Consider the following 19,478-nt stretch of genomic DNA (forward strand, 5'->3'; position numbering starts at 1 on the left):
TAATACCCAAATTTCTTTATTTATTTTTCTTTTTTTCCTGATTATTTTTAATTAATAATTAATAATAATTCCAGGCGATGAGATGAGAAAGAAGCAGTCTGGACCTTTCGCTATTGGACCTGGCCGATGGCGTTTCGTTTCGGACCTTTCTAGGACTCCCGATAATAGCCCCCGGATCCACTAGCTCCTCCGCTGGTTTTTTGATCGGTTTTCACCCCTCTCTTCCCGGGCTAAGGTTTTTCCCAGGGTTACTTCGATGGTGACCAATGATTATATCACCATGAACGGGAACGGGTTTAGTAAGATGGAAGAAGAGTTCATCAAGAGGCACCACAAACACGACGTTAAAGAAAATCAGTGTACCTCTTCGCTCGTTAAACACATCAAAGCTCCCATTCATCTCGTAAGTTGTTATTTCTTTTTGAAATTTCAATAAATATCTACTTTTTTTTTAGTCGAATCAATTGGGGTCGTATTTGGTGCTAGATCCGTATATGGATCTGGGAGGGTTTTTGTTTTTTTCATTGTTACATCTTTTTAGACGCCTATTTTAATTTTTTTATGTAGGTTAGCTTGATTTTCCGATGACTTTCTAGTGTTGAATTTTTTTTTTTACTTATTTTTTATTGCATATAGAATGAATATATGAGGAGATCAAAATCAAAGTGGTGATATATCAATTGTGAAGTTATAACTGAAAATTTAAGCTAGATTATTGGCTCGTATGAAATGTTGTGTGATGTCAAACATTCTGTGAATTAATTTAAGTTATTGGCAATCAACACTAGGCCATCGAACATGACCTTCAGCTATTTGTAGCATGGTGATTTTAAGAGGTGCAATGTGAAACATTGACAACCTTTGATTGAGGATTGATTAGTCGAAATTTCTCTGTAAAATTGTTGTTTTCTTGCATGATTGTATTTGCTTTGTTTGAATAGAAATGAGCACACTATTTTCTTTGAACTTGCATTTAGCTCAAGTGTTGGAAAGGATAGCTAGGGTTTCTTAGGTCCCAACATCAAATGCCAATAAACTCCCCTTTGAATGAGATTAATTTGATATCACGTGATACCCAATCTAATACATTTTGTAGTTTTAAATAAAATTACTGTCAGAGTAAGTGTTTTAGGTTTTAGTTTGCTTTGACTGAAGGCAAACTTAACAGTGTTTTTTGCCTTAAGGAATGATCATTGGTTTCTGATCAATTAGGTTTGGTCTTTGGTGAGGAGATTCGATCAACCACAGAAGTACAAACCATTTGTTAGCAGGTGTGTTGTGCAGGGTGACCTTCAGATTGGAAGTGTTAGAGAAGTCAATGTTAAGTCAGGACTGCCAGCCACAACTAGCACTGAAAGGTTGGAGTATCTAGATGATGATGAGCATATTTTGAGCATGACAATTGTTGGTGGAGATCACAGGTTGAAGGTATCAATTTTTTACTTGGTTGAATGAATTCCGCATCCATGCACCTAACTTTTTGTCAGTTGGGTTCCAATAAATATTTAGTTTGTCAACATATAATCCTGACTGAAATATAAGTACTCACCTTAAAGTGATTGTTGTTTGTCCTTTATTATATGATTTTTTTTCTGTTAGATTATGTGTTGGCTAATGCATAAATTACCTGAAAATGTAATGAGGTTTTGTATATGGCCGTCACTTGCAAGTTGGAGGACTGAATACGCCAGTTTTTGTTACCACTCATTGGGACAAGACTCTGTTGGTTTGAGCAGAATCATCAAAATCATTGTTTTAAATAGTCAAATATATTAAGTCTGTTAGAAGGTTTTTCATGTTTGGGATGGAGCATAGCTTTACAAAATTGGAAACTGGAGCAGTGAAATTAGAAGGAGATAAATATCCCTACAAATTAACTTGTGAAGGCTATGTCTGCTGAATTTGGCTAGTGGCTTGAATGTTCTTTATGACTGCACTCTATCTAGGGCTATTTATATGCCTTATGTGGCCTTTTCCTCTATCCACATCATTTATGTTTTCTTGTGCTCATTTGATCTGCACCCTTGTGTTGCAACTGCCAATATTTCCTGGTTTGTTTGCATGTAATGGATCTGTTATAATAGAATATTTTTAGTTTATACAGATATGTGGGCAAGCAATGTTGTTTATCATGTTGTTGAAGATGGTTTAGTTTTGAGTTCTAAGATATATCATCCTGCCACCTTTTCTTTTAATATTTGAATTTATGTGAATGCTATTGTAACAATTCTGCATTGGCTTCCCTCGTAGCGGTTAAATTTCGATTTTTTTAGCATGTCCTGTACTTTCATGATGATCTAATTGGCTGAAACTGCAAAATTGTCAATATGCTATGCAAATTTGCAGAACTACTCATCCATTGTTACAGTCCATCCTGAGGTTATTGATGGCAGACCAGGAACCTTGGTGATTGAGTCATTTGTGGTGGATGTACCAGATGGGAACACCAAGGACGAAACATGCTACTTTGTTGAGGCACTGATCAAGTGCAACCTCAAGTCATTAGCCGATGTTTCAGAGCGTTTGGCTGTTCAGGACCGGACGGAACCCATTGAGAGAATGTGAATAATCTGTGTCCCTGTTAACAGCATCAAGGTTCTTGTTGTGGGCGATAAGTGGGATAGTCTTGTTATTAGAAGCTGAGTAGATAGTTTGGCTTCCTGCAGGCTCAGACAACTTTCCTTTCTTTATACTTATGCGTCTCTATTTTCACTAGAACCATGATCGTTAGGTGTCTTGTGTTGATAGTAGCTGACAATTAAGCTCATCCGCGGCCTACAGATGTCCTAAATGAAGAAACAAATCAAAATTTTCGTTGTAGTTTTTCCTATGTTTAATAATCGGGTGTTGTATTGGTATTTGGTTGTAAATATCCATGCACGATAGAAATTTTATGTTCATATCTTTAGTTTTGCAAGTTCCAGTTGCAGAAAAACCACATTATCTGGTGGATACATGGTATTTTGTTTTATGATGTGAATTTACTCATCTAACAAGTAAGATGAACAAGTTACTTATACTATAATTCGAAGAGAGACCGAAGAAATATTTTCGATTATGGTGTTTCAAACAATTCCCAACTGGCAAGCACCAGATTTGGAATCTCTCCTGCTTCATTAATAAGAGGTTTTATAAGCAGGAGAGGAGCGAAGTCAGTTTATTATTATTATCAACTCCCACGAGGAGTTGCTATTAGTTACAGGTATTAAGGCATTTTGCTTGATGCAAGGTTTCAAGCTTTTGGGAGTCGCCATTAGTTGCAGGTGGGTTCTGCCAAATTTTATCGGTGCCCATTAAATGCAATGAACGCTTAGTTATCCAGTAAATGATGTATGGCGTTTATTTCATGATAATTGGGTTATCCTCCTCCGATTACTCTCTTCTTGTCAAAAGGAGAAAGAGAAAATTTGCAGTAACTGTTAATACGATGTGTTATCAAAAGCAAAATAAACAAGGGATTTCTCCAAATTTCAACCATTTAGAAGGCGAAAATGGTAGCGTGTACCATTTCAGCCATCATCAAAGAGGCAAAGAAAAAACCAAACGTAAAGGCACAATGTACAACCATTACAAGGGAACGGATATTGAGGCAGTGGAGAGTCTGATGAGAAAAAGAACTACTTATTAGCTAAAGAGAATCTGGGAAATCTATTGCCACAAAAGCATTGTGTTCAATCCAATCCCAGCCTTTTATTATTTTGGTTAGCTTCTTTATTTTTTTTATTGTAAAGCTGTGAGCGTCAGTGTGGGGGCCAGGGCTTTCATAACTTAGAGAGAAGTGTAGAGAACAGGTCATAGAAGAAAAGTACGTAACAACAAAAACACACAGCCCAGAGTGAGGTGGCATTGTTGTAGTTAAATGCCCCATCGCCCATATTAATTTTGCGGCCCACTGATACACTGCTTCAGCCAGCTGCCCCTCGTTCTCTTATACTAATGAGGAAAATATAATTATCGTGAATGTGATTATTAGATGTATAATTATTAAAAATATAATTTTTTAACATTTGATATTATAAAAAAAATAATTATAAAAAATATGATTATTAAAAAAATTACATTATAATATTTAATTTGTAAATATTTTATTAAGAATATAATGTAAATTGATAAAATTACTTTTATATATAAAATATATATTGAATAATTTATAATTTTAAATATAAAATTTGACGTTTTAACTCTAAGTAATTAAAATAATAAATAACAATATTAAAAAAATTATATAATATATTTATATTAAATATTTAAATATTAAAATATGTAAAATTATTAAATATTTATTTTTACTTTAAATTGATAAAAATATAAAATAAAAATATTATCTAAAGATAAATCTGACGACAAATAACAAATTTTATCAACATATCATATTGTCTATAGATAGATAAATAATGACTGTTGAAAATTTGAACGTAATCTAGAGATAAATGTTCTTATGTATCGATAAATATTTAATTTTAAACGTTTTTGACACATTATTTCTCTCTTAATTAACTGCATTAAACATCTTTTCCTCTCAAATCCTCTCAATTTCTTAATAAATTTTATCAATTTTAAATCATTTAAATGCTTTTCTCAATTTTTGACATCAAAAATATAATTTTTTCTCAAAATATTTTTAAAATTTTAAATTAAAGTTTCATGAAACTCAAAATCTCAATCTCTCTCATTTTTAAAGTTGATGGTGAAATTTGATCCAACTGTACTGATAATGGACCATTCTTCTTACAGAAAAAAAAAGATAAGAAAAAAGAGAAGAAGGAAGAAGACAAGAAGGGAAAAAAAAAAGTCGAGAGATTAAAAGGGTCCAATAAGGTAAATAATTTAAAAAAATAAAAAAATATAACTTTTTTTTTATAGAGAAAAAATTACTTTCCCTCTGTAAGGGAAGGGAATGGCTCTTATTGTAATATGATTATAATTGTAAGTATATTATTTTTTTTTATCATTCAAATATTGTTAAGTGATTGTAGTTATTTTAATTCCAAAAAATATCTTTTAATTACACCATACCATACGGCCCTAATAGTAGTACGATGGAAAAGATGTGAAGCGTGCAAAAAAGAACGAAAGTGTAAATAGAAAACAAAGAAAACGCTCCCATCTTTAAATGGACCATGCATTTCTGACGCCTACCCTTTTTATGTGCGTTAATTACACCAGCTAAGAACCCGTGAAAAAAACAAAGAAACTCTTGGTCCCCTCGCTCTCTCAGAATCTCTGTCTCAGGTCTCCTCTCTCGGTTGTTCGTTTGGCCCTTTCTCACTTCTCGATTGTATCAATCTCTTTCTTTTGTTTAAAACAAAAGGGGTGTTTCCTCAGTCTTCCGTCTTCACTCTCTTTTGATTTCTCCGCTGCCTTTTTGTTCTTTGATGATTCTTTGTTCTCACTTTCCCTTTCTAAATTAAAATAACCAGTGCCCCTTTGGAGCTTTCTTCTTGTATCACTCTCCAGATCTACTCCAGATTTCATCAACATCATAGAAAGCTTGTTTTGTTCCCTTTCTCTTTGTCACTCTTCAAATAAACTCCCCTATTTGTTTCAAACAGAATGTTTCGAGCTTTGGGTTCAATTTGGCTTTGTTACTTCTTCCTTCAAGTCTCATTGTTGTTTTATGTTTCTTATGGGAACTTGGTAACTTGCTCGGGGATAGTACCGATGAGGTACAGAAACGATAAGATATCGATAACGGACTTTGGCGGGGTTGGGGACGGACGGACGCTTAATACTAAGGCGTTCCGGGCAGCCATATATCGAATTCAGCATCTGAGAAGGAGAGGTGGCACGCTGCTTTATGTGCCTCCTGGGGTGTACTTAACGGAGAGCTTTAACCTCACGAGTCATATGACTCTTTATCTGGCTAGAGGTGCTGTTATAAAATCCACTCAGGTAACGCAAATCTTTTCACTTTTTACTCACTTCTTGAATACTTTTTTCCTGTAATAATTGTAAATCATCATTGGCAGTATAATTTGGTAAGTGTACATACAATGAAAAGCCACATTTTTTCTTTCTCTTTAACAATCGAAAACACTATGTCTCGAACTGAGAATTCTTATGCCATCCCCATCCTATCCTTACATAGCAAAAAGTTAACGTTTTTTACTCAAACATAAAGAGTTTTATTCGTGATAGAGAAATGGAAGTGAGTTGAAAAGAACTAAGCATGACCACATTATCTTCTGAAATGGTAATGAAAGCAGGAATCTGGGTTTTAATTATCTAGAATTTATCATATAATTGCATGGGTGTTTCTTTTTCAAAGAATGCTATTTTTCCTTTTTCTTTTTTTTCCCTTTTGGGTTGAAAATTAGATTTTGGTTGCATATAGCCTTACAAAAGAATATTGTATTGTGTAGGATATGGTTAAAATGTCAATTTTAATGTGACAAGATTTGGCACCGTCAGGGTGGTGGTGTAGAAAGTTAAAGGTGAAGATGTCTCTATGAATCATGGGGTCCAGGCAGCATTTTAAAGAAAAGAGAAAAAACATTGTGGGTCTCCGTAGTATGGTCGCATGTGCATGGCATTTATGGGGTTTTTCATTCAACTATTGGACAGACAGATAGCTGGCAAGCATTGTTGTCCAACTTGGTGCTATGTCTGTAGATTAATATACGCTGTCCTGTTACAGTATTAGTGTTATTATTTAAATAATAAAACCGTGTTCTTATTGATTAGTATTATAGTAAATAATCTGAATGGATGATGTTGCAATACCTCTTAGTAATCAAAAACTGTTGGAAGTTCATAAAGTGGTTATCATCGTCGTTAACTGTTTTTGACTGTTATCTTATGATCACCAGAGAAGCATGTGCCCTGTTAGTTGTTTGAAATCCTTATCTACTTCATGCCAATTGAATGTGGCCATTGTGTACTTCTACTGAAGTTATATCACGCTGAAAATTAGTAGTAACAGATATCTTGCAATGTTGGGATCATTGTCCACTTAATGTTCTTGAGCTGACGGAATCGAACTTAATTTTTTGAAGACCAGATTGTGCTATGATTAACTGGTGGCGTAGTTGATGGGAGATAAGATTGTTATTGTGGCTGGTTCTGCTTGGCTTTTGCTAAACCACCATTTGATTCTCACAAAAAACAAAATAACATGAATGTTTTATTCGTTCGAGACTGCATGTAGCCAGCCTTGTAGGAATAAAGAATTAAGCTTTTGGTCAGTTAATTGAATTAAGCATATATAATAATTTATGTCTAGTTTTTTATTCCCTTGGCCCTTATCTTGTATCTTGTGAAATAACATAATGTGATTTCTTATTGACTCCCTTGGCTATGAAGGTTTTATTCTCTCAAAGAGATTAAATATTCTAGGCTTCTAGCTTCATTTTTTTTCATGCCAAAAGGCCTTCATATTTGTAACAATTTTTATCCAAGTGTCTGTTTAAAGCCTGTTGTGGCATTTCTCTGAATTTTTAGAGTTTCAAAAACTTTAGTGCTCCCAATCTAGCAAATTTTGTTATTGTACCACTACTCCCTTAACATAATATGATTTGTTTGCTTCTTATAACTTCCTTACCGGATTGATATATCAGGACACTTGGAACTGGCCTTTAATTGCTCCTTTGCCATCTTATGGAAGGGGAAGGGAGCACCCTGGAGGAAGATATATGAGCTTTATTCATGGAGATGGACTACAAGATGTGGTGATCACTGGTAGGTCTTGATAACAATGTGGTTAATTACTTTGGTAGCTTGCAACATACATGTTTTAGATATCTTTGTTTTGTCTACATTAAGCATCTTTGATCACTTAAATATGATGAACCTACTTTTTGAGTAATATTCTATATGGTATGTACTTGAAAAGCCTATTGTACACTGTCAACTTAGAATGGTATTATTGAATACCATGGATCTTCATGTTATTATTATCTTACTATGGTGAATGGCACATAATTCAGACTTTTAAAGTTCTGCTGGACAATAATAGAGGAGCTCACATCTATGATGTCTATGTTTTATTGACATGGTTATGTAATTTCAACTTGAATCCACGATTCATATCTTTCAACCGTAACAGGTGAGAATGGCACAATCGATGGTGAAGGAGCTATCTGGTGGAACATGTGGAGGCAGGGAACTCTCCAGTTTACAAGACCAAATCTCGTTGAATTTGTGAATTCCAGAGGCATTATCATTTCAAATGTGATTTTTCGAAATTCACCCTTCTGGAACATTCACCCTGTTTATTGCAGGTACTTTTTGCATTAATTTTTACATCTGAAGGGTTGCTTTCTTAATATTATTTATAAGCCATGCAATTAATTGAGAGAAGAATGTGTGATTTGACCATGCTGTAGATTGGTGTCACTGCAGAATGTTAAATTCTGTGAGGGCCTTCTTTACAATTTGAGTGAGGGCCTTCTTTACAATTTGATCACATCAGTTTTATAAATTTTATGATCCTTCATTAATTAAATCAATTTTGAACCTTTCTATGCAAATCTGCTAGAAATTCACAAATTTGTCTATTGAAAATTAAAAGAATCCTAACCTGAAGACAACTTGCATCATGATCGTCTTTAAAACACTTTGTTATTTTCCACTTTCATTTCATTTCCTCTTCCTTAATGGGGATTTCCAAGTTTTGCACCTTGTCACATTTAGCAACAAAAGGACAATATGGTAGCAGGTAGAGCCCAGGTTTAGGGTGCTCAAAGGTGTTTCCTATAGCACAATTTGTACCAGGATCGATAAGTTTCTAACTGGATTTGCTATTATGACCATTTAAGAATTGCATGTTTAGAATCGTAGTTTAATGTACTTTTTTCTTCTTTACAGCAATGTTGTTATTCGATATGTTACCATTTTGGCTCCACCGGACTCCCCTAATACTGATGGAATTGATCCAGGTAAAATGAAAGCAATTTTATTCATTGATTTATCTTTGCTTGCTTCATTTTTCACACACAAGCAAGCAATCAGGCAGCCTTCATTATGTTGAAGTGCAAGTTGTCATCTCAAACACAAGTAAATGCTGTTTGGTTCGGATGAACCCCTGAAAACTCTGACTCTGCACAAGTGCTGGGGAAGAAACTGAACAAAGTAATTATTCTTCCTTGATTAAATGTGGGTTTCATATCTGGATGAAATCTAGTTTGGTGTCTGTCATATTCTTCCTGCCCAGCATACATCAAGAAAGCTATTAGAAGTATTGAGACATATGTTTCCATCTAAAACTTCTTGAAAAATGGCTATGCTCGTTAAGTGGTTCCCATGCTGTAAAAGCGTGGGTAGCGTGATCTCATTGGTGCTCCTCCTTAGGAGTTAGGACGGAGATCAGTTTTTCCCAAGTTCTTTTGATCATTTGGAGTAGAGAAATCTCAAGGGAACATTAACTTTGTTTGCTCTCATGATTCATTGATAACAGATTCAAGCTCCAATGTCTGTATAGAAGACTCATTCATTTCTACCGGAGATGATCTCGTGGCTGTAAAGAGTGGATGGGATGAATATGGGATTGCGTATGGACGCCCCAGCTCCCGTATCACCATCCGGCGAGTAACAGGGACATCCCCATTTTCTGGAATTGCAGTGGGAAGTGAAACCTCCGGTGGAGTGGAGAATGTCTTGGCGGAGAACATAGTTCTTTACAACACGGGAATTGGTGTTAATGTGAAGACAAACATTGGTAGGGGAGGGTTTATAAAGAACATCACAGTGTCTGAAGTGTTCATGGAAAACGTAAGAACAGGTATAAAAATTGCAGGTGACACTGGCGACCACCCTGATAACAATTTTAACCCAAATGCTCTCCCATATGTCAAGGGCGTTACGTTTAAGAACATCTGGGGTGTGAAAGTCGAGCGAGCAGGTTCGATACAAGGCCTCAAGAACGCCCCTTTTACCGGCATCTGTCTTTCGAAGGTTAACCTTCACGGGACAACCGGACCAAGATCTCCTCCGTGGAAGTGCTCTGATGTAAGTGGGGCTGCAATCGAGGTAAGCCCATGGCCATGTGCCGAGCTCACCAGCCCACAACAGAGTGGCTCATGCGCCAGTCATTTCTGAAGATTCAGTTCTTTATATATATAGTTTTCTACTCTGTTTCAACTCTTAAACAACTGAAGCTTCCATCATTCTTTGATTTCAGATAAAACAGTTCCTTTTTCTGTAACTTTTCTAGATCTCTGTAATCGATCGTTTTAGTGAAATATTTTCCATTGCAACAACAAAAATTGATGAAAAAGAAAGCAAACTCAATGATCTCGTAAAATTAGTGCTGTGTAGTACTATTATACAAGGAAATACGAAGACATAAAACCATATTCCTCATCCCAAAGGATGCGATCTTATTTACAGTCCCTACCTCAAACTAGTAAACATAGATTAGATGTGCATGATGTCTTCAAAAATGAATAAAAAACTTGCGAAACCTCCTCATGAACGCCGCCCTCGTGCTCCTCCTCTCATCCTTCTCGTCTTCCTCTCCATGGTGATGGTGGCGGTGGTGATGGTGGTGGTGGTGATGGTATCATGATCGTGTTCGTGGTCGTGATGATGAGGCTTTATAAAATCTAGATCCTCCTTATACTCGGTGCCTCATCGGAAAACCTGGCCCATCTCGGCTGGATCTGGCGAACAACACGACGCCGGTGACTCCGGGTCAAATTGAGTCCTCTCGTCGGACAAAATCATATCGTCGCCGTAAGAAATATAGCGCTTCTGCTGTAACCCGCGGTTCAAAGGCCTGAACCGTCTGTGGAAACGGCAGTTGTGTTTGTGACGGAACGGAATCATGGGACGTCTGGGGAAGTGACGGTTTACAGGACGGAAACTGATCTCTGTCAACGGAACCGAGTCCACGTCTGAGACGGTTTCCAAGGCATCGGGCTTGAAATCAACTACTTCGGCGGATTCGAGCCCGGGTTTCTCGCTAGGGAGAAAGACGGCGTTTGTGGTTTTAGAGTCGGATTCCGGTAACTTGGACTCGGTTTGTTCGAGGGTGACGTCATGTTCCGGTTCAGCCGTGAGAAAGCGGGCGTGATATGAGAAGGTGAAGAGGAAAATTACCGTGAACGTAACGGCAAGCCTAGCCATATTTTTCTCCTTTTTGATGAAAGCAAAAAACAAAATCAAAGGGTTTTGGTTAACGTTAAAGAAAAAGAGCTTTTATATAAGGAGTGGGGTTTGGACCGGAGAGGAGATGATAGCGGAAGCGGGCAACCGGGTAACCCAACACGTGGCTGAATGAAGCAAGGGAAGACAAAGCTGCCCAACAATCTTTATTGAAAACCTTCGTAATCTGACTTTTTGTATGCACATTGAAACTTTGTTGTCGTTAACAACAAGCTACTAGGTTTGACTGTTGATTATGTGTTCGAATGCTTCTGCAGATTGCAACTTTGCCCTTTACTTGGTTAGAGTTCAATTTCTCTATAACTAGTAAAAATGCAAATTTAGGTTCAGGGCAGGGACTAGTCTGTAATCTTGTTGTATCAATGTGAAATTTAATAGATTTCCAAAATGAGATCGTGGAGGATAGTGACAGAAGCAACGCGTTAAAGTTCGCAGAAGAAACAACCGGTAAAGGCTTTACTTGTGGGCGAGAGAGATTAAAAAAAAAGTTTTATCTTCTTCTTCTTCTTTTTTATGTTTTGTATAGATTTTTATATCTATATACATCCTACGTCTGCACTTAAAAGCTCAAGATCCTTGCAGCTTGCTTAGAGTCCAAAATAATGCAAATTTAGGTGGCAATTAAATGCTTTCACGTTTCCCCTCTTTCCTGTTCACCTTGTGAAATTTGAGCTAAATGCTAATTGAGCTCCTGAATGCCAATTCAATGTTGGCTGTTTGAGCTTTGAAAGAGAGATCTTGATATTTAGCGATATCCTCAGGGCCCAGCAAGCCTGAAGGCAGGTTGGGTTTGCCAGGATTTATTTTTGGGCCTAAGGGCCAGACAGGGTTCATGGTCCTGATTATGTCCTCAATGCCTGGGCTATTAGGTATTTGTTAAATTGTGAGGTACTTTTCTGGCCTTTGCGGGAATCCTGAGATACAGGCCATCTCTTGTTCTTGGACCTAATTAATTACTAGTATTAGAGATTTAGAATTGAAAGAAAAGAAAAAGGACAAATGGAACGTTAAAAGCAAGAAGAAGTGCCCTAACATGCCAGCAAAAGAAAGATAATGTTTACATTGTTCTAAAGTCATATTACTGGTATCTTACTTTTACCTTGGAATCTAAAATCTTGATAATCGTTATAGTGGATGGAGGTTTTCAAAGGAAGGGGAAAAGATTCGAATTAATTGTACACATAATCATTTTTAGTATAATACCTAATCAGAAGTAGAGTTTCAAAGCGAAAACCAGCTATGTTGGTTTCAATGTGCAGGCCAACGATTAAGGAAAAAAAAAAGAAGAAGAAACAACTGTCATCTCAGGATTTGCAACCAATTATCTTCGCGCTATGACCAATGGAAAAGAATGGTACTTCATCTGAGGCTCATGATCTTCCAATTGATAAAGAAGAATCCAAAAGACAGACGGCCCTGATGAAATGATCAGACCATTTGCCATTGTATCTAACTTCAATCTATGTGCAAAACAAAAGGAAGCTGAGGTTGTTTCTAAGCAAAGCGCTAGCCAATTAGAATCAAAGAGAATGTCCATGGATTCATTACTTGCATTACATGAACCCCAGAAAACGACAAACCAAAGTATCACTACTCTGGATTCGATGTTTTCCATGAAAATCTACACGTCAAACAATCCAAACCAGCCAAAAACTGGATTCAACCCCCTCCTCCAAAAACCTGTTTTCCAAGAACCACCATTTTACTTTTTTTTCCCGCAAACCCCAATTCAGAAACCCCATTGTCTTCATCTTTGATAAGAAAAAAAAAAATGCTCACAAGGGCCTTTACAAAACCCAAAAAGAGTTTTAAAGGATATGGTGAACACAGCAGGTCCTGGTCCATCTCTGAATATGATGATGGCATAGTAGGATTGATGGATGATATACCGTTGATCTCTTGTGAAAATCATGGACTCCCGCTGACTCTGAAGGAGGTTTTGAGGACATCTGTTGGTGTGATGGGAGCGAACAATAGGGGATTTACAGAGAAATTGGTGTTATCCAAGGGTAGATTATGCGCTCTGAAGAGGTTTCGCAAGGTTCTTGTAGGCAAAAGTGAGTTCGGCAGGACAGTTGAAAGGTTGGCTCAGGTTTGCAGGAAGTGCGACTACCTCGTCCCAATCACTGCTTATTTGTATACCAAGAGGTTCAAGCTTGTTCTTTGTGACTACTATCCCATGGGAAGCTTAGCTGACTTGCTTGAAGGTGAGTTTTCATTTCCTTCATAAACCTTAGTTGCATCCACTCATTCTGAAGATATAAATTGCATTTTCTAAGTCCTAACTTTTTTTTTGTATAATATAAACATATGTAATTATCTGGACTCTGATTTAATACTTAAGCTAACAATTAGTTTCTATATGTGGAATTTATAATCTACAAGTTGTTCTTCTGATTAATCAAGGTGGGAGGCGCGGCCAAACTGCCTTAAATTGGAATGAACGGCTGATGATAATAGTTTACGCTGCACGAGCAATCGCTTTCATCCATGCACAATCCCCCCCAAGTGACAAGAACATGAAAATGAACGTTCATGGAAACATTAAATCCTCCAACATCATGATAAACATCGACCTGACGGCTCGGTTATCAGATTATGGCTTCGTCCAGTTGGCTGACTGCGTGGAAGATTCTGATCATAAAGAAGGACCAGGAACTAGTTACTGTGAGAATTTGAGTCAAAAGAGTGACATATTCAACTATGGGCTAGTTTTACTCGACCTGCTAGGAGGAGTGAGGGAGCCAGGTTTCATAGAGTGCATAGTTGAAACAAAGGAAAGTATAAAACTGGGGAAAAGTACATTTTTTGAATTTGATGTGCAAGGGAGAGAACGGAGGCAAGCTTTGAAGGTTTTGGACATTGCTTTGGCTTGTACAAACAGGTTGGCAGAGGCCAGGCCTTCAATAGAGCAAATTCTATTGAATCTTGGTGATATTCCGAATAGTACTAAATAAAGCTGTTGGTCTTTGTTAAGACATTATTGTATTTGTAAAAAAACAAAATAAAAAATAGGGATGCTCAGTTGATTTGATGAGTGTTGCGTATACAATTCAGTAATGGATCAGGGGCTTGGCCACTGCACAACAAAGGTTGGTTTTTGGGAGTCAAATCTTACAGTTTAGAAAATTCTTTTGTACTGTATTAGCTTTAGCTTCGAGAAACAGCTGTAATCACTACCTTATCCTTAGTATTTGACGAAGGTTTTGGATTTACCTGCTTGGAGCTTTTCTCTTCTAATAGCGTAGGACTATGAGGGCAAAAAGGGTTCCATGATAGACACGTTATAATTATTTTTAATCCTTTAATGTTCTCCATTTTTATATAATGCCAAAAACAAGTTATCTTTCGATATTAAGATATTTATTTGGGGATTGAATGAAAGCGTGGGAAGTGGCAAACATGGCCATGGCCATTGGGGCGAACTTTTGTGTAGAATCTGTACTGTCAAACAAAGTTAAAGGTTCCCACGTGTGGGTTTGTATAGAGTCAGGAGACTGTCATACATGAAGCAAGCAAGATAGGACCACCATGTGACTGACAGCTGTCCCTGTCCTCCCGCACGGACCAGATCACTCCCTCTCTATTTCCCCAGTTTTTCCAATTAAAATCTCACACGTCATTCATGGGAATCTTGTAAAAATGCGGTCCCGTCTTCCATTATCTGAAGAACTGACACGTGGAGGATAATGGTTGGTGGTGGGCGTTCCGTTGTGCTGCAGTTCACCCTTCGCATCACGTAACGTTCCCACGTGCACAGGCTTTTGCGTCCCTCGGGGGTATCCACTTGCAGAAGATATTTTTGTTGGCTAATTTTTGTAACTTATCATTTGAACCATTAAACCATTACCATTGCTGGTAATGTTGGATAGATTTACAGTAATCTCAGGGATGAGGAGATTACAAATGGAGTACATGGTAGTAAGTAATCAGCCGACGAGTCAAGTCATGACTGTGTATTTTAAAATGGAAAAAGCTTTTAAGGAGGAATATCTGCTTCGCTTTGAACTTTTAACCTGACGTAATTCTTATAAAAACTAGTATTAGCTCACTACCACTCGCTGCTTTTATATAAGTGTACAAACTACATGTGGTTAGTAAACCTACGTTGCATGAACTAATATATATATATATATATGTAGAATGTGAGTGACGAGTACTATAGTTTTATAGCAGAAAACAAGGAAATCATATGCATTATTTGCACAGTGATTTTCTTCAGTGTTGAAACTACGAATTCAGGCACTTTTTCAAGAATCAGTCACTGCCAAGTGAAGGTGCCCCACAGTTTCAGAGCTTTGGACGCAATAATTTTCGAGCTTTCTGATTCGAAGTCTTTCTTAGCATCAAAATGGCAAAGATGGGGGCTTCACTAACTTTTAGTTATAATACTGTTTCCTGCTTGCAGTCACTCTGGTGCTGTGACACTGGAAACTGTACAACCAACCAAGCTTAACCCCAATGAATCACACTTGGGACCCACAAAAGAGAAAACAAAAATCAGCTTCATAAATCTGGGTTTTGAGTCCTTAATTCTCTCTAATTAATATACCTGTTCCAACCTCACGTGGAAGGTCATATACAAACTTAAACCGCATGTTCCACTGGAATCTGCTAATGTTCAACGTATCAAAACGACACTTGGATTTTTTTTACTTCTTTCAATTTGATTAAACTATATCCTATTGTTATAGAGTTTTACTTGATATAAACTGTGTTAAGAGATTCATAATTAGCCGTGCATTAAAAGTATATCACCCTTTACATATATTAGCAATTATTTCTACATCGAATTGCTTACTGCTCCAAGCCCCAAGGTAGATAGAATATTAGACATTGCCGTCTTCGTCCAGCTCACATGATTTGCAACTGATTATGTACAGTTATCAGTTTTGAAATTTTATTTTTTCGCTTTCCATGATTATATTTTTGTAGTGTCATTATCTTCTCAAAAACTAGAGTGCTCGAGCTCTTTCTTGTACATACTCAATTCTTAAAGAGTTCAAATTACTGTACGTAGGTATGAGCAGATTAATCCCTTTCACTGGATAATTTCGGTTGAGTGAAATGCATCTTTGACTTTAAGATAGTTTTCATCGGGCTTGCAAGAATGATTAGGGACTAATTTAAGTTCATAGGTTTAATGTTTCTCGTTGTCGGTATCAGCATAAGGATAACATAATATATGGAAATGTTGCACAGGCAGTTAAGAGCTGCTAAGGTCAATGAAAAGGTTCACACCCTTTAACATTAATTTTACACATTAAATCTCCCTAGCTATAGTTCAGAAATATTAAGGCTGTTTGACTTTTATGCCATAACCGTGTTGGTTCACCTTTTTATAATCACAGTTAGGAACCCTAGGTCAGAGAAACTTCAGCTATTGTACATGGATTCATTGATCCAGAAACCTCTTTCTTTTTCACAGGTATAGTATATACTTAGGCATTAATCAACACAAGAGAAAAAGACAATGTTATTCTAAGGCATGTAGGGGTAATTCTGTAACTTAGGACACTGAAATTTCTCCATGTTAAATACATAGTAAAACATATATGATAATTGATAGAGCTAGCTAGCTGGAAATATACCTATTATTTATTTAATACTTATTTTGAAAAGACTTAATTTTGGTTTTATATTTGAAATGTGGGTCTGTTCTGACTTTTAAGTTATAAACTTATACTACTGTTCATGTATAAATACCTACCCCGAGTGGAGATGAAAATGCATACTGACCTACCCAACTTGAAGAAATTAAGGGAGAGGACTAAGACTGCCTATGGGGAGCACAAAAACTGAGTTATACTTTGTTTTCATGAATTATGATCCTGAATACCAGCGTCTTCGAGCTGCTCGGTCAGTTCTCTATATCATTACTTCATAATGCAAGACTGTTCTTGATGTTATTTCTCATTTTAAAGTCTTCTTCTGCCCCTTTCTTTCTACTTTTATTTTTCCCTGTTGGGTGTGTGTCTCATAGAACTAAGAAAGGGGCGTACGAGCTTGATTTGTACCTGAGTAGGAAGCACGATGAGCTGCTGGCAGGCACCCTTCAAGCTGGCAGCTACAAGAAGACCTTATCTTTGGTCATTGTTGATGGTTTTGCAGTTGAAATCACAGAGGCTCAGGTGATGTTTTGAATGCCATCTGCAGTTTGTTTATTCTAATAAATTATCTCAAGTTAATCTATGTCTCATTTTATTTTTCTCTCGGATTATTTATTGTTGTGTTTAATGAAATCAGGCCAATGTGCTTAGATCTGCCAATGGGGTAAGAGTTGTGGAGAAGAATCAAGAGCTTGCTTAGTGCCGCTAGCTATAGAATACAAAAAGCTTGGAGTTTGCAGAAGAGAAGTGAAATGGGTTTGCTGAACATTTGTACATGTAGGTTGAGCGGTCTCTGTTAGACAGAAGGGTTAAGACTGATGGTTTCTCGGGAGATCTGCGTCAGGAAATCTCTATTTTGATGCCATTATATTTGCCACTTTTCTATTAGGAGATCTTGGAGATTGCTATTTCTCTAGCTCTCATCAATTAGTGATTTAAGAGATAATATATTGCAAGCATATATATATATATAAAAATAGTGCTAGCTGCTTTTAAATTAAAATCAATATAAGCTAGATTGATCTTATTGCATTTGAGTTCTTATTTTTTAATCTGAGTTCACTCAACTCAGTTTTGATTCTGGTAAAAATGAATTTCCTTGTACTTGGAAGTGGTTGATTGACATTAAATGACCCTAGATTTGTAGCAACTAAGGCGTCTGGCATTGCACATGATCCACATGTAACATGTTATAAACATTTCTGCTTGAATGATCAAGCAAATTTAGTAGATCATCAATTGTTTCATTCTTTTGCATTTTTAATGGATGGCAAAAGTTAAATATAGGAATCTGTAGACAAATTCTTGTTTGCTTTTTCTCAGCGCAGACTCTTTAATGTACTCCGTAACTGCAAGGGAAAAAGAAGAAATTGAGGTACTCGAAATCACCCAATCACACTCAATCAAAAGTAAAATTAGTGATATGATCAAAGAATAAGGTAATGCTTGGGCCTTAGAGACCGTGAGAGCTTAGCTAGGGGGACCGATTCATTGTGATCCAACAGGTTGCCAAAGTCCATAAAAACTCTTGTCCCCACTGAGAGGCATACAAACACAAATGAAAGATGGATTCCTCCTTTAATTCATGTTGGCTGGTGAGGATGGGACAGGTGATTTGAAACAATTCACATATGTCTCCCTCCCACTACTTTATATAGTTAAGGTTATGAAAGCAGCAGGACAAACATACTCGAAAGGGTTCGAATTTTCAACAAAGTTTGAGAGAGTGTCTGACTTGTGGGTCATCGTCACATGCAACATGTTTTGGTGGCATTCACCATCGTTAATTTGTCCCTTCTCAGCTGAGACCATATTTTCTTTAAGAGTCTTTGCTTAGGAAATAACTGAGGAACGTTCCTTAACTGGAGCATTTTCATGTTGTTAATGGAAACTGGACTAGACCCTTATAATCAGAGAAACTTGCCGTCATGATCATTTCTGTTTATTCAAAAAACCTATACATGTGTATATATATATATATATATGTATATATTCTTTGCTTGTATAAGTGCCAATCCATGTATGATTTGATCGCTATAGGCTCTAGGTCCTGCATAAAGATTACTACATAAAGAAAATCAAAAGAAATAAAATTTAGGTAAGGAGGTGTACAATAGTGTTACAAGCACCCGATGAAGCAAGTTATCAAACTAACTTGCAAGGGACAAATCATAACTTTGAGGGAGCCTGGTTCCAAACTTCAAGCTTCTGGTAACAATGTCTGCTTCTTGTGTTAGACCGCATTCTACTATTTCTTTGTTTTGATTTTGAATAGCCTTTGTCTAACCTTCCTTGTCTATAATTACACAAAGAGAGTACTAGAAACCATCTTTGGGCTTTGGCAATAGAACAGAACAAAATGTTTTAATACATCCAAAAGACAAATGAACAGGAAAAATAATAGTTGTATGATTTTGAAATGGAAGCTTTTTTACCTCATTGCGAATATTTTGGACCACCTAGTGGAGCAATGACCCACCTGCCACTGGCCTCTAGCTATGAACAATCATCTCTACCGAGCACTGGCATCCAACTTGCACCAATATTTATATATAAGTCTATATATATGTTCCAAGGGCTAGCTGCTAATTAAATTTCCAACTAGGAGAGACTAAAAGGACTCCAACCCTTGTCCTTATTCCTTGTCATGCTTTCAAAATGAAAATTAGTAAATTACTAACACTCGAATATTTGATTTATTAATTAATATATAATTTTTTGTTTAAAGAGTATAGTTCGAATTTTCTCTCCCTTAATTAAAAAAAA

General features: G+C 36.6%; 5 protein-coding genes across 5 annotated transcripts; 4 read left to right on the plus strand and 1 right to left on the minus strand.

Annotated features, from left to right (window-relative positions):
* The first annotated feature begins 36 nt into the window (after positions 1–36).
* LOC110422783 (abscisic acid receptor PYL8-like) lies at positions 37–2,917 on the plus strand. Its single transcript, XM_021436801.2, has 3 exons — positions 37–403; positions 1,213–1,428; positions 2,347–2,917. Exons 1-3 carry the CDS (start codon positions 257–259, stop codon positions 2,563–2,565), a joined length of 582 nt encoding a protein of 193 aa, XP_021292476.1. The 5' UTR covers positions 37–256; the 3' UTR covers positions 2,566–2,917.
* A 2,201-nt stretch (positions 2,918–5,118) lies between these two features.
* On the plus strand, positions 5,119–10,202 carry LOC110422772 (putative polygalacturonase). The gene is made up of 5 exons (XM_021436791.2): positions 5,119–5,892; positions 7,557–7,677; positions 8,045–8,219; positions 8,806–8,876; positions 9,395–10,202. Exons 1-5 carry the CDS (start codon positions 5,554–5,556, stop codon positions 10,033–10,035), a joined length of 1,347 nt encoding a protein of 448 aa, XP_021292466.1. The 5' UTR covers positions 5,119–5,553; the 3' UTR covers positions 10,036–10,202.
* LOC110422790 (uncharacterized) lies at positions 10,203–11,130 on the minus strand. Its single transcript, XM_021436808.2, is given in 4 exon segments — positions 10,203–10,497; positions 10,500–10,568; positions 10,571–10,616; positions 10,618–11,130. Coding segments are annotated over 4 exon segments (687 nt in total). The 5' UTR covers positions 11,065–11,130; the 3' UTR covers positions 10,203–10,372.
* A 1,180-nt stretch (positions 11,131–12,310) lies between these two features.
* Positions 12,311–14,201, plus strand: LOC110422321 (putative inactive receptor kinase At5g58300). The gene is made up of 2 exons (XM_021436189.2): positions 12,311–13,310; positions 13,510–14,201. Exons 1-2 carry the CDS (start codon positions 12,875–12,877, stop codon positions 14,058–14,060), a joined length of 987 nt encoding a protein of 328 aa, XP_021291864.1. The 5' UTR covers positions 12,311–12,874; the 3' UTR covers positions 14,061–14,201.
* Positions 14,202–16,804: 2,603 nt separating this feature from the next.
* LOC110422439 (subtilisin-like protease SBT2.5) lies at positions 16,805–17,744 on the plus strand. Its single transcript, XM_021436344.2, has 3 exons — positions 16,805–16,962; positions 17,087–17,234; positions 17,350–17,744. The coding sequence occupies exons 1-3, from the start codon at positions 16,886–16,888 to the stop codon at positions 17,410–17,412; spliced, it is 288 nt and encodes a 95-aa protein (XP_021292019.1). The 5' UTR covers positions 16,805–16,885; the 3' UTR covers positions 17,413–17,744.
* The last annotated feature ends 1,734 nt before the right edge of the window (positions 17,745–19,478 follow it).

This window comes from Theobroma umbraticum, unplaced genomic scaffold, assembly GCF_002168275.2.
Source record: "Theobroma umbraticum cultivar Fairchild unplaced genomic scaffold, ASM216827v3 scaffold_30.0, whole genome shotgun sequence".
Classification (NCBI taxonomy): domain Eukaryota; kingdom Viridiplantae; phylum Streptophyta; class Magnoliopsida; order Malvales; family Malvaceae; genus Theobroma; species Theobroma umbraticum.